We start from the raw sequence: 15,335 nt of genomic DNA, 5'->3' as shown, positions 1-15,335 counted from the left end.
ACAGACGTGACAGAGTCTGGAGATGCCGTGGAGAACGTTCTGCTGCCTGCAACATCCTCCAGCATGATCGGTTTGGCGGTGGGTCAGTCATGGTGTGGGGTGGCATTTCTTTGGGGGGCCGCACAGCCCTCCATGAGTTGGCAGATGCTTTAGTCCAGGTCTGGGAGGAGATCCCTCAGGAGACCATACAGGCACGTGGAGGCCACACACACTACTGAGCCTCATTTTGACTTGTTTTAAGGACATTACATCAAAGTTGGATCACCTGTAGTGTGGTTTTCCACTTTAATTTTGAGTGTGACTCCAAATCCAGACCTCCATGGGTTGATAAATTGGATTTCCATTGATTATTTTTGTGTGATTTTGTTGTCAGCACATTCAATTATGTAAAGAAAAAAGTATTTAATAAGAATATTTCATTCATTCAGATCTAGGATGTGTTATTTTAGTGTTCCCTTTATTTTTTTGAGCAGTGTATATACTGTTCTCCATACCATCTATTACATCTTGCCTATGCTGTTCTGCCATCACTCATTTATATATTTTTATGTACATATTCGTATTCATTCCTTTACACTTGTGTGTACAAGGTAGTTGTTGTGGAATTGGTAGATTACTTGTTAGATATTACTGCATGGTCGGAACTAGAAGCACAAGCATTTCGCTACACTTACATTAACACCTGCTAACCATGTGTATGTGACAAATAAATGTGATTTGATTTGATTTGATAAGGATGGATCAACAACATTGTAGTTACTCCACAAAATTAACCTAAATTACAGTGTGGAAATAAAGAAGCCTGTACAGAATAAAACATTTTCCAAAACATGCATCCTGTTTGCAATTGGCACCAATGTAAAACTGCAAAAAATGTGGCAAAGAAATTAACTTTATTTCCTGAATACAAAGCGTTATGTTTGGGGCAAATCCAACACAACACATCACTGACTATCACTTTTTATATTTTCAAGCATGGTGGTGGCTGCATCATGTTATGAGTATCCTTGTCGGCAAGAACTAGGGAGTTTTTTGGGGGGATAAAAAGAAACGTATTAGAGCTAAGCACAGGCAAAATCATAGAGAAAAACCCGATTGTCTGCTTTCCAACAGACAATGGCTGACAATTTCACCTTTGCAGGACAATAACCTAAAATACAAGGCCAAATATACACTGGAGTTGTTTACCAAGATGACATTGAATGTTCCTGTTTGGCCTGTTATAGTTTTGACTTAAATTGGCTTGAAAATCTATGGCAAGACATGAAAATGGATGTCTTGCCATTGCAACAACCAACTTGAAGGAGCTTGAATACTTTTTTTGAGAATAATGTGCAAATATTGTACAATGCAGGTGTGGAAAGCTCTTAGAGACTTACCCAGAAAGACTCACAGCTGTAATTGCTGCCAAAGGTGAATCAGGGGTGTGAAAACTTATGTAAATGAGATATTTCTGAATTTTATTTTCAATAGCATGTTTTCACTTTGTCATAATGGGGTATTGCGTGTAGATGGGAGTGAATATTTATTTTTTAATCCATTTTGAATTCAGGCTGTAACACAACAAAATGTGGAATAAGTAAAGGGGTATGAATACTTTCTGAAGGCACTGCATTTTAAATTATAAACCAGGTAGTCTTGCTCCTGAATTCTGATTGGCTGAAAGCTGTGGCATATCAGACATTTTTGAATGATGCAAAATTACATTTTTACTTTTCTAATTATGTTGGTAACCAGTTTATCATTGTAATAAGGCACCTCGGGGGTTCATGGCCAATATACCATGGCTAAGGGCTGTATCCAGGCACTCCTTGTGGCATTTTGCCAAAGAACAACAGGAGTTCAAATGTTCCTACATTTGAACATAAAAATGTGTTTTATCAAACAAAACTATGCTACATTTTATCTCTGGGACCCTCAGGATGACAAATCAGAGCAAGATTACTGAATGTAAGCACATTATTTACCTTCAGAGGTGAATGTATCAAAAAGGTTGCCGTGATAAAAGTTATTTGTTGTTGTGCACTCTCCTCAAACAATAGCATGGTACTTGTTCACTGTAATAGCTACTGTAAATAGAAGTTAGATTAACAAGAATTTAAGCTTTCTGCCCATATAAGACATGATTATGTCTTATATGTTCTTGTTACTTACACCGTCATGCTAATCACATTAGTGCACGTTAGCTCAGCTGTCCTGGTGGAGGGACACCGAACACCCGTAGAGGTTAAATACACCTTAATTCTTTATTTGTATCTCCACTTCGCTCTCACTGGCACTGTCTACCTTTCAAGACTATAATCATAAGACTATTTTATTATAATATAAGCCCATCACAAATATTAGATAAAACAAGTTTAGCAATGCTTTACCTGCAGTTTCACTTTTACTCTGTCATTCTGTCCTCCAAGGCTGACAGTTCTGCTTCATGGGCTTGAATAACAATCAATGTGAAGTGATTTATATAGGCCTAACTCAAGTTTTTGTCATTTTGCCTGTATTCTCTCTCCTCAGCTCATCTACCTGGTTCTCGCTGACACTCAATCTGACCGCTAATGCTGCAATGGAGAGAAACATGGACAAACCTAACCATCTTAATCAAAATATAATAATTGTAATAATATTATGAATTTGTAGAACACCTTTCCCACCCTCAAAATATGTTAGCCTATCATAAACATATTACTTAACACATACAGTTGAAGTCGGAAGTTTACATACACCTTAGCCAAATACATTTAAACTCAGGTTTTCACAATTCCTGACATTTAATCCAAGTAAATATTCCCTGTTTTAGGTCAGTTAGGATCACCACTTGATGTTAGGTGCATTTTGGCCCCTTCCTCGTAACAGAGCTGGTGTAACGAAGTCAGGTTTGTAGGCCTCCTTGCTCGCACACACTTTTACGTTCAGTCCACACATTTTTTATACGACTGAGATCAGGGCTTTGTGATGGCCACTCCAATACCTTGACTTTGCTGTCCTTAAGCCATTTTACCACAACATTGTCCATTTGGAAGACCCACTTGCGACCAAGCTTTAACTTCTTGACTGATGTCTTGAGATGTTGATTCTATATATCCACATAATTTTCCTGCCTCATGATGCCATCTAGTTTGTGAAGTGCAGCAGTCCCTCCTGCAGCAAAGCACCCCCACAGCATGATGCTGCCACCCCCGTGCTTCACGGTTGGGATGGTGTTCTTCGGCTTGCAAGCATCCCCCCTTTTCCGCCAAATAAAAGGATAGTCATTATGGCCAAACAGTTCTATTTTTGTTTCATCAGACCAGAGGAAATTACTCCAAAAAGTACGATCTTTGTCCCCATGTGCAGTTGCAAACCGTAGTCTGGCCTTTTTATGCCGATTTTGGAGCAGTGGCTTCTTCCTTGCTGAGCGGCCTTTCAGGTTATGTCGATATAGGACTCACATTACTCATTTTATTTTTGGACCTGTTTCCTCCAGCATCTTCACAAGGTCCTTTGCTGTTGTTCTGGGATTGATTTGCACTTTTCTCACCAAAGTACGTTCATCTCTAGGAGACAGAACTTCTTCCTGAGCGGTTTGACGGCTGCGTGGTCCCATGGTGTTTTTGCGTACTATTGTTTGTACAGATTAATGTGGTACCTTCAGGCGTTTGGAAATTGCTCCCAAGGATGAACCAGACTTGTGGAGGTCCGCAATTTTTTTCTGAGGTCATGGCTGATTTTTTTTGATTATCTCATGATGTCAAGCAAAGAGGCACTGAGTTTGAAGGTAGGCCTTGAAATACATCCACAGGTACACCTCCAATTGACTCAAATGATGTCAATTAGCCTATCAGAATCTTCTAAAGCCATGACATAATTTTCTGAAATGTTCCAAGCTGTTGGAAAAATGACTTGTGTCATGCATAAAGTAGATGTCCTAACCGACTTGCCAAAACTATACTTTGTTAACAAGAAATTTGTGGAGTGGTTGAAAACGAGTTTTAATGACTCCAACCTGTGTATGTAAACTTCCAACTTCAACTGTATCACATATTCTTACCCACATTTTCTCTCTCAGTGGTGGTCACTCTGGCCTCCAAGGCTACTACTTGAGCTGGAAATCAAAATGAATGACATGGATCAGTATGTGAATCTTCATCATGACTAAATAGGTTGCAAAATTAAACCGTACTTCAAATCCCAAAAGGGTATTGCCTGTAGTCTCTCTCTCTGCAGCTCCCCAACCTGCTCCTCCTCCATGTTCCTCAGCTCCACTCTCTGTTCCACCATCACGTCTCTCAGCACTCTCAGTTCAGCCCAGATGTCAGCAGAGGTCTGACCTTTCATCTGTTTGTGAGTTGTCTCCTCAGACTCCGTTCCTTGACCCCACTCCCTTTTCGCTGTAGCCCTGTGTGAGTGATGTCAGACACCTCCACTCTCTCCCTGAGCCCATGTCCCGAACAGACAGAACAGCAAAACCAGCAGACCTACAGCACCCCTCATTCTGGAACTAATCCTGTTCAGAAATGTACTCTCTGTGGCTCCATCTATGTCCTTATATTCATAGGTGACCAATACATGAGAATCTAACACTTGTCTTCAGTGGAATACAGTGCCTTGCAAAAGTATTCACCCCCTTTGTGTTTTTCCTATGTTGTTGCATTACAACCTGTAATTTAAATGGATTTCTATTTGGATTTCATGTAGTGGACATACACAAAACAGTCCAAATTGGTGAAGAGAAATTAGAAAAATTACTTGCTTGAAAGATTTAAAAAATATATAAATACGGAAAAGTGGTGTGTGCATACGTATTCACCCCCTTTGCTATGAAGCCCCTAAATAAGATCTGGTGCAACAAATTACCTTCAGAAGTCACATAATTACATAAAGTCCACCTGTGTGCAATCTAAGTGTCACATGATCTGTCACATGATCTCAGTATATATACACCTGTTCTGAAAGGCCCCAGAGTCTGCAACACCACTAAGCAAGGGGCACCACCAAGCATGTAGAACCATGAAGACCAAGGAGCTCTCTGAACAGGCCAGGGACAAAGTTGTGGACAAATACAAATCAGGGTTGGGTTATAAAAAATATCTGAAACTTTGAACATCCCACGGAGCACCATTAAATCCATTATTACAAAATGGAAAGAATATGGCACCACAACAAACCTGCCAAGAATGGCCGCACACCAAAACTCACGGACCAGGCAGGGAGATCATTAATCAGAGAGGCAACAGAGAGACCAAAGATAACCATGAAGAACCTGCAAAGCTCCACAGTGGAGATTGGAGTATCTGTCCATAGGACCACTTTAAGCCGTACATTCCACAGAGCTGGGCTTTATGGAAGAGTGGCCAGAAAAAAAAACATTGCTTGAAGAAAAAATAAGCTAACATGTCTGATGTTTGCCAAAAGGCATGTAGGAGACTCTCCAAACATATGGAAGAATGTACTCTGGTCAGATGAGACTAAAATGTAGATTTTTGTCCATCAAGGAAAACGCTCTGTTTGGCACAAACCCAACACCTCTCATCACCCCGAGAACCCTATCCCCACAGTGAAGCATGGTGGTGGCAGCATCATGCTGTGGGGATATTTTTAACAGGCAGGGACTGGAAAACAGTAAGAATTGAAGGAATGATGGATGGCGCTAAATACAGGGAAATTCTTGAGGGAAACCTGTTTCAGCCTTCCAGAGATTTGAGACTGGGATGGAGGTTCACCTTCAAGCAGGACATGGACCATAAGCATACTGTTAAGGCAACACTCGAGTGGTTTAAGGGGAAACATTTAAATGTATTGGAATGGCCTAGTTAAAGCCCAGACCTCAATCCAATTGAGAATCTGTGGTATGACTTAAAGATTGCTGTACACCAGCAGGAACCCATCCAACTTGACGGAGCTGGAGCAGTTTTGCCTTGAAGAATGGTCAAAAATCCCAGTGGCTAGATGTTCCAAGCTTATAGAGGCATATCCCAAGAGACTTGCAGCTGTATTGCTGCAAAAGGTGGCTCTACAAAGTATTGACTTTAGGGGGGGTGAATAGTTATGCACGCTCAAGATTTCAGTTTTTTTGTCTTATTTCTTGTTTGTTTCACAATAAAAAATATTTTGCATCATCAAAGTGGTAGGCATTTTGAGTGAATAAAATGATACAAACCCCCCAAAAATCTGTTTTAATTCTAGGTTGTAAGACAACAAAATAGGGAAAATTCCAAGGGGGTGAATACTTTCGAAAGGCACTGTACATTTAAGAACTAAACCAGAGAACATAAAGGAAGAGGACCTTACAGCAGGGTATTCTAATGTTGATATTGTACAAGGTTGTGGGAGAGTAAAACCTGTTGTTTTATCTGAAGGTCTGTGTCTCAAATGAGCCTTTATTCCTAACTTTTGACAAGAGAACAAATGAGGCCCAAAACGTGTACACTGAATGTGGAGGACGTCATTTGAAATTTGCCTTGAGGCCTCTTTTTCTTCTGCTTATGTCCAGTTGTTTAGTTATCTGTTTCTGTTCGATAAGTAAAAAATGTATATTCTCAGAGTCACAAGTACAATGCCATGTGTTACAGTTGAATTCTGGCCTTTGTTCATCCACCGTAGGAATAGAAGACAGTGCACAGTAAGAGTTGTTAAACATGATTTTACGGACAGTTCCACCAGTAACAATATCCCAATTTAACATCTGTTTGCAGCTAATGAGGCCATACCTAATTACTCACAAGAGAAGTGAACACATACACACAAACACCACCAATTAGAGTTAAATACAGTAGCTAAATTACTTTTTATGATTAATATTCTGTAATGATGCAATTTACCTGGAGTTTAATGTAAACATACGTTGCATTGGAGTTATCTTGTTTAATTAATCCAGGGAAAGTTCTTAATGAATGTAGTGTAGACGTACAAACTAGATAAATAACAAGTCCCTTCGGCCTCTCACATCATCCTGTGGAAAAACAAGGACTATGGGATGCTGGTAAAATAATTGTATTTAAGAAGCTGCTCAGCTTCAAGATCACTGAGTGTGACCTGCACTCACTCAGGTAAGAGGTTAACCCTCCAATAGTGCAAAATTATCACATAGATTTTGTTTTTTAACAGTTGGATTTGTGGATTTGTCTGAAAATATTTCCGTAGGAAACACTATGTAAATTTGTATAGATTACTCATAGAGATATTATTTAAAAATGAGCATTAAGTTAATGTTTGTTCTGTTTACAAACTTTTATGTTATAGTAATCAGATTTCAACAGATTAGTTGGCCGAATGCAGGCATTTTTATTTCAATATCAAATCATTTCTGGCTAACAAATAAGTACCTTACTGTAATATTTTTCCATACAAATTGTAAAAAAAAAAAAAAAATAGCTTTTCAGCCAAAAACTATTTCTCAAGTAATAATTTTTCTTGGACTGTCTGGGAGTGGTCTGAGTGGGGTGGGGGATGAATATGTCATCTGAACGGTAATCTGTTATTGGCAAAAAGGTTTGGAACTGTTTGTTATTGGTCTATATTAACAAATGTTATGTATATATATATGTATATGTATGTATATTTGTTCATATGTGGCTATGTATGTATGTATATATGTATGTATACACACACATATAAATGTATATGGGGATTAGAAATTAGGCAGACAATTACATTGATGGAAGTTACAATCTATCTGCAATATTAAAGCTGACCTTTAATAATGTTACTTTCAGGACAACTGGACTGGGAACTCGGAAAAAAACAAGGTAAAATCATGATGTCAGTGATCTCCAGGTGGCAAAGTCAGAGGGCTAGAAAGATGGCAGTTTCCAACTCGGAATTCCAAGTTGGATAACTCTTCAAAACAATGATTCCCAGTCTGAGCTCAATTTTCCCGAGTTCCCAGTTGTCTTGAACACACTGAAGACGGAAGTTGGAGTTCCAAGTTCCCAGTTGTATGGATCGAGGCATTATACTGCCTCAATCCATACAAAACTCCACCAATGCAAAACCTCCCGATTAGAAGGTCCTGTGTAGATTGTATTTCCAATTAGCAACTATCAGGAAATAACACTGATCAAATTTCTTCACACTTTTACAGTCTGCGTTTTATCAGCTGTTGCACAATATGATACAAAACACAGGAAAACTGAATTTTGACTGCATTGGGCCTGTAACTAAACATAATTGAGAACCACGTGCTATGAATTATTATACATGTTTGTGTTCTATCACATTGAATATATCATAGATTTCCCCACTCTGACACCACCAAGGTTGAGAATCTGAAATAATAAGAGTTATATTTTTTGCTTCTATAGGCAACACTTTTCACAGAAATGTTAGTTACACCATGTATTATTGTAGATACTTTCACAACAAGAATATAACTGTACTAAGCCATGTTTGTTAAGAATGAGCTTCTTCTATCTGTAGGCTACAAGGTCTCAATGTATCTCTCTGTCTGCACCAGGTTTGTCTAAGATCCTATCAGGCCCACTGGCCCAGAGGTATGAACAGCACCCAGTCCAGCCCTGTCGCCTTCTTCATCATCCAGGGCCTGGCCAGTCTGGGGGAGAAGAAGATGGTCCTGTTTATCATCTTCCTGCTGGCCTACACCATCATCCTCGGAGGAAACATCATGATCATCTACCTGGTACTGTACATTGTACACGCACAGCCAGAACCAGATCACAATAACATTAGATAGAGATTATGTTATAAGAGAGACCATGAGTTCTAGTTAGTGTAAGTAATCAAAAGGTTTCATTCAGGTCCTCTCACTTAGAATTTGCTCTAAGGGCCCGTAGACTACACTATACTCCTCAGGAGTCAGGAGTCTTGAACTCTTGAGATTTATGGCTTGGGCCCAGAGTTTCCCCTGGTCGAGACATGTTGTCAGGAAAAACTCTCCGCTGGGCCTATCTATGACATCACTGTCTAACCACTTTCTTTATCTCGTCCTAAAGGTCCGGACCGACCCGAAGCTGGGCTCCCCCATGTACTTCTTCCTCCACAACCTGTCCATCGTGGACATGATTTACACAACGGTCACCATTCCCAACATGTTGTCAGGCTTCCTGACTGAGGTCAAGACTGTGTCTGTCCCCGGCTGCTTCATCCAAATGTACTGTTTCATCCACATGTCTGTTACCGGCCGCGCCCTGCTGACCGCTATGGCCTACGACCGCTATGTGGCCATCTGTAATCCTCTTCGCTATGCCGCTGTGATGACCCGCCCCGTCTGCCTGCTACTCATCATTGGGGCGTGGACCTTCGGCGCCATCTGCACCTTCCCAAACACTAGCATGGCATTGCAGCGTTCATACTGTGGACCCAACGTGGTGCGCCACTGCTGGTGCGACCCGTCCTCAGTGAGGCTACTGGTGTGTGGGGACACTCAGGTGGACAGCATTGTGTCACTGTCTTTTGCCCTCATAGCGCTGCTCACCACGGGTGTGCTCATCCTCACTTCCTACATCCTCATCGGTGTGAAGATAGCTAAAATGGGCGCTGCACAGCGACTGAAGGCGTTTAGCACCTGTGCCGCCCACCTGACGGTTGTGTCCATTTCTTACAGCTCTGCCTCATTTGTCTACATCTCCTACCGTGTGGGAAACTTCTCTCCAGAGGTGACCCTCCTCTTCATCCTCTTTCTCCCCCTCCTCCTTTCTCTGTTCTAATGACTGTTTAACTCTACCATCAGACAACCTTCAGTCAACACTGTGATTCTTACATTCACCAGTTGAAGAGTTTGACTGATATTTGCACCATTACCCATGTCCTCTCTGATTGGTCATTCACTGTTGATGTCTAATGGTACTCAAATGGCATTCCCACCATGAGATGGCACTGTTGTATTAATTGTGTGTAACATACGTATGCTCATCAGTCATTGTAGATTTGTGTCATGGTGGCAGTGCTGTGAAAATCCTAAAAACAGGGTTGGGGTCAATTCCATTTCAATTCCAGTCAATTAAGAAAGTATATGAAATTCCAATTGTAATTCCATTTTCCTAATTGAAAAGCATTGAGGATAATTGGAATTTCAGAGTACTTCCTCAAATGATATGGAATCCAACCATCCCTAATAATGCTATGTATATGTTTATGGTTGAATATGATCAAGGTCATACTGTTAATAACGTTGTGATAAGGTTAGATAACATTGTGTTGATGTTGTAAGTGCTATCATTGTTGTTTAATAATGTGTAACTTTTTGTTTATTATATTGTGGTTGTGGGTATCATTGTTGCATTGCGGTTGTCTTAATGTTGTATTCATGTTGTGTTATTGTTGTAGGTGCGTATCATCGTGTCGGTGCTGTACTCGGCTCTGACTCCTTTCCTGAACCCGGTGATCTACAGCCTGAGGAACAAGGAGCTGAGAGTGGCCATCAAGAGGGCCTTCTGCCGACACAGAGACGTCTCACCGCAGGGCCGCAAAACACTCAACACACTGTCCTGACAGCAAAACATTCAATACAATCTCCTTTAAAATAGTTTAGTATGGGTTAAAAAGTGTGATAATTTTCAGAGATTCCAAAATAATGCCAAGTCACTGTTTCCAATTATTGTTTGTTGCTTGGAGGGCAGAACAGCTCAATGTTTCATTATCATACACTTATAAACGAAACCGAACAATATTCGTGTTTACCATTTGGTTCATGGTGTAGGTTGCACAACTGTATAAATCTGATTTAATAGTTTGAAGTTTATTGATAAGAACCAACAAATGAAATAACAATTGTACAGTCCTGTTCAATCGCATTGTACAAACTACCAGATACAGTACTAAATGGTATGTGATTATACTTGTTATTAATCAATACCAAAGAAACAACAGTAATTGTCAGGTGATTATTGTGTAAGTACAATCTCGCAATATTATTTCTTAAATATCAGGGAAATAGCACACTGTCAAATAAAGTGTACCAACAGATTTTGGTTTTGTGCCTCTGCCTTCTCTGTAGGCGTCACAAATTAAAATAAAACTTTGTACAATAAAATATTCTATGTTGGTTTGCATGTGGAAATTAAATCTACAAATGATTCATGGAACACCCCCCCAAAACTTTGCACCACCTAAAATAAATGTCAGTTTGAAAACATACAGTAGTGTTCTTCCTAGTTATGTATTTTACAGTAGATTTGCATTATGGCAGGAATTAGGATTTTTTTCCATCAGTGCTAACCCAAACCGGGGCAGCTGTATGTTTTAATTGTTACAACACGCTTTGAATATGCATACCATCAATGAAATAATGGCTCTCAACTAATGTTAGGGTCCAATTCAACAGAACCCTTACAGGTCCCTCAGGTGGTGGTTGAGAAGAAACTCCACCCTTGTTTTATGAACGCCACACACATACACTGCAGTTCTCATTATATTATAGATTATTTATTTTCCCATCAGATTTAACACAAAATCCTGCGGCTACCTTGGCTCTGTGAACACTCTAAATATCCTCTGTTTAATCTCTTTAGTCTGTAAACCATATATTATGTGGTTGACACAGGTAGGGACCACACTACCCAGCACACTATTCAGTTTGCGCAGGTCTGCATAAGCTAGGAAGTGATGGAGGATGAAACTGGTAAACCCACATCCCAGCACAATATGGTAGACCAGTAAGCGTGTGCTACAGGTTGTCAGGGCCTTGCTGTTTAAAGAGGTGTTTCTACTACTCAGACAAACAATGGCAATCTTCAGATAGGTGAGACTGATGCTGCCTATGGACGAGACAAACAGCATAACAGTAAATGTTAAGACATATATGTTATTTATGAACACGCTCTCGCAGGAGAGCTTGAATAAGGAGGCGCTGTCGCAGTACGGGTTAAATATGTTAGACCTACAGCGTGATAGGCGGATGGTGATGCCCAGGCGGATGGTGTCCCCTAACAGACGAGGTATCATCACTCTAGCCCCGACTATGTTATTAAGAGACACGTTTCAGAAAAGGATGTACATGGGATGATGCAGGCTCCTCTCCATGGAGATCAGTACTATGAGGCCGATGTTGGCAACGAGGTGAAGACATAGATAATAAGGAAGAGGATTAGGTCAGGGTAGGTGGTCTGTTGAGTGACCTTTAAAAGATTAAAGGGACGTTCAGGATTTTATAACTTGATAGAAGAACTGTAATCCATGATTTGTTTTCTTTAAACTTATCATTCCCGAGACCCATCTGACTTTCATTTATCTGCATATTTATATGTTTTTATTATTAAAAAACCTGATTAAAAGGAATTTATATGAATGCTGTAAGTACAGAAATTGTTTGCTCAGTGGGAAATGAATATCCAACTAGTCAGTGACAACTGTGTGGAGTTTGTGACAGCAACTATGTGAGCTTATTACAGTATTATAGACACTACGTCCTGGGATTTCCTATGCTCTTCTATGAAGAACCCCACCCTTACCTTCTAACGACTATTGTGTAGCTTGTGAGCGTCATATAGAGCACAACATGTCACATGAGAGTCTCAGCTTTTCATAGATAGCTTTTGATTGTTCGCAGCACAAACAATTCGGACTTGGCCTAGGGTCCTTGGCCTAGGGTCCCTTCAGGATCTGCCCTTGTCTCACAAACACCTTTCTAGCTCAGCCCCCATTAAACACACAGACTAATGGTATCAACGGATGCAGAAGAAATAGACAAAACTTATGGTACAAGCCAGAAGTGTCACAGTTTCTGTGTTATTTGATTGTTGTTTCCTTAGGTTACCGCTGGAGGGTTTCCCTTACCCTGTTTTCTAGTTTTCAGGTTACCCTGATTATAACTTATTGGATTCTCCTGTGTTTATTTACCTTCTCTGTTCACCTGATTGCCTTGTTATTTAGGTTCCTCAGTTGGTCTCAATCTTTGCTTAGGTCTCATGTTTTATTAATGTGCTGTTGTGCGGTTGCCTTGTTTCTGTTAAGACTAAGTAAAAGTTCTGGGTTTATCCTTACCCCTGCTTGCTGTGTTTCTCTGCGCCTGGATTCGAGTTCGTACTAGCATTATTGGTACAGTAGTCCTAAGCCTACAATGGACCCAGCAGAGATTTTTCAGTCGTATGAGGAACACTCCGAATTCCACCATTTATGGTCGGCTCTCACCCACCATGGAACTGTGATTGGATGTGCATGTACATGCCTAGTTAAATAAAGGTTAATTAAAAATAAAAATAAATTGGTTGCCATGAGGGGTGGCTGCAGACATTGTCGGATGATTTAAGAACTGTCCGCACCGTCTGCAGACAGGACAGTCGGTAACAACGGCTGCTTCACCTGTGGCTGTTCCTAATCCTCCACTCCCTACCAGCTCAGCCTCTTCCTCCCTTTGGGAGCCTCATCTCCCAGCACAGGAGCACTATGAGGGGCATCCTGGGAGGTGTCGTGGGTTAATGCTCCAATGCTCACTGGCCTTCGAGCTGCAGGCAACAACGTTTCCCACAGAGCGTTCCAGAGTGGCATACGTCATCTCCTTCCTCTCAGGACGTGCTCTGGCCTGGGCTACGGCCATATGAGAGAAGCAATCAGACATTTGTGTTAGTTGGCAAAGCTTCACCCAGGAGATGAAGAGGGTTTTTGATCACGCCATCAGTGGCAGGAACGCTGCTAAAAGACTCATTGTGCTTCGGCATGGCAGCCGGAGCATAGCAGATTACACCCTTGACTTTCGGATGCTTGCCGTTGAAAGCGGTTGGATACAGAGGCACCTCACTCAGCCTTTCTGAACAGACTCAGCGAGGTTCTCAAGGATGAACCGGCTTCCCTGGGACAACCTTGACACTCTGGATGAACTCATCATTCTGGCCATCCGGATTGACAACCGGCTTCGGGAACGTCGTCGTGAGAGGACGGAGGGGTTCAGAGTTGTTTCCAGTGTTTCGGGTTCTGCTGAAGGAGTCGATTATTTGTTTGTTCCACTGCCTTATGCTGCATCTGCTTGTCCTGTACCCTTCAGAGTCCTCAATTCGGCTCTGGTTCTCTTTCATATCCTTCAGAGGAGCCAATGCAATTGGGACGCACCAGGTTTCCGCTCTGGAGAGATGGTGCAGGATTAACAAGCAATGTTGTCTTTACTGTGGTCAGTCTGGACATTTCCATGCCTCCTATCCCGAGCTGACGGGAAACGGGATGACTCGTCAGTAGACGGGAGAATTCTGGCGTGTCAAATACAGTCTTCAGCTGCCGACACGGTACGCACCTTGCTTCCGGCCAACCTGCAGTGAAACAATGCTGGAAGGTCAAACCCTAGGGTCTGGGAAGGTGAAGCAACTCACCATGCCTATTTAGCTACGAGTTCTGGATTATCATGTGGAGTTTATCCAGTTACATTTGTTGGACTCTCCTGAGCTTTCCCTGGTTCTTGGACATCCGTGGCTTTCTATCCATAATCCTCAAATTGACAGGCCCTTGGGAAGAGTTCTGGGGGTTGGAATCCTTCATGCCAGTCCACCTGCCAGCAACTCTCTCCACATCTTTCCAGCCCTGCTCGTCTGGAGGCTTCTGATTCTCCTGTTCCCCGGCTGGGGATGACAAGCCTGATCTTTCCCGTGTACCTCGGGATTACTGGGATCTGGGTCAGGTCTTCAGTAAATGAAGGGCCAGCGAACTGCCTCCTCACAGGTCCTACGTTTGTGCCATCGACCTCCTTCACGGCACCACTCCTCCGAGATGAGGGCTGTATTCTCTCTCAGGTCCAGAGACTGCAGCCATGAACAGTTAAATTAAGGAGGCGCTGGCGGCTGGTTTATTAGGCCGTCCACTTCACCTGCAGGAGCGGGTTTTTTCTTTGTTGGAAAGAGGGATGGGGGATTCCGTCCCTGTATCAATTACCGGGGTTTAAATAACATTACCATCAAGAACCGTTACCTTCTTCCTCTTATGTCGTCAGCCTTTGAGAGACTCCAGGGAGCTACGTTCTTTTCAAAATGTGATTTAGGGAATGCGTACAATGTGGTGCGCATCAGACAGGGAGACGAGTGGAAGACAGGGTTCAACACCCCAAATGGACATTATGTGTACCGTGTCATGCCGTTTGGACTTACAAATTCTCGGTCCGTTTTCCAGGCCCTGGTTAATGATGTGCTGCACGACTTCCTTCACCAGTTTGTGTTTGTGTACTTGGATGACATCCTCATCTTCTCCAGGTCCATGGTTGAACACATCCAACATGTTCGCCAGGTCCTTCAAAGACTCCTCTCCTCTCGCTTTTTGCAAAGCGTTCAAATGATCTAAAGTTGTGCTGTTGCAACTTCCTGTAAACACACAGTCCAGTTCAAAGTCAATGGCAGGCCTGTGTGGCAAATTTCTTGTTTGCATGAAGGCCTACTGTAGCTCTGATTGGCTATGGTGCACCGGTCTGCGTAGACTCCGTTCCTGGA

At 41.8% G+C, this 15,335-nt stretch overlaps 1 protein-coding gene and 1 pseudogene across 1 annotated transcript; one reads left to right on the top strand and one right to left on the bottom strand.

Moving 5' to 3' along the window:
- Positions 1-3,663: 3,663 nt before the first annotated feature.
- LOC106603426 (olfactory receptor 8U9-like) lies at positions 3,664-15,126 on the bottom strand (annotated as a pseudogene).
- LOC106603566 (olfactory receptor 1052) lies at positions 8,176-11,036 on the top strand. Its single transcript, XM_014197423.2, has 3 exons — positions 8,176-8,614; positions 8,928-9,590; positions 10,261-11,036. Exons 1-3 carry the CDS (start codon positions 8,471-8,473, stop codon positions 10,423-10,425), a joined length of 972 nt encoding a protein of 323 aa, XP_014052898.1. The 5' UTR covers positions 8,176-8,470; the 3' UTR covers positions 10,426-11,036.
- Positions 15,127-15,335: the final 209 nt, after the last annotated feature.

This window comes from Salmo salar, chromosome ssa04 (genome assembly GCF_905237065.1).
Source record: "Salmo salar chromosome ssa04, Ssal_v3.1, whole genome shotgun sequence".
In the NCBI taxonomy this organism is placed as follows: Eukaryota; Metazoa; Chordata; class Actinopteri; order Salmoniformes; family Salmonidae; genus Salmo; species Salmo salar.
Note: the sequence above shows the minus strand (reverse complement) of the source record. Positions and strands in the feature narration are given on the sequence as shown.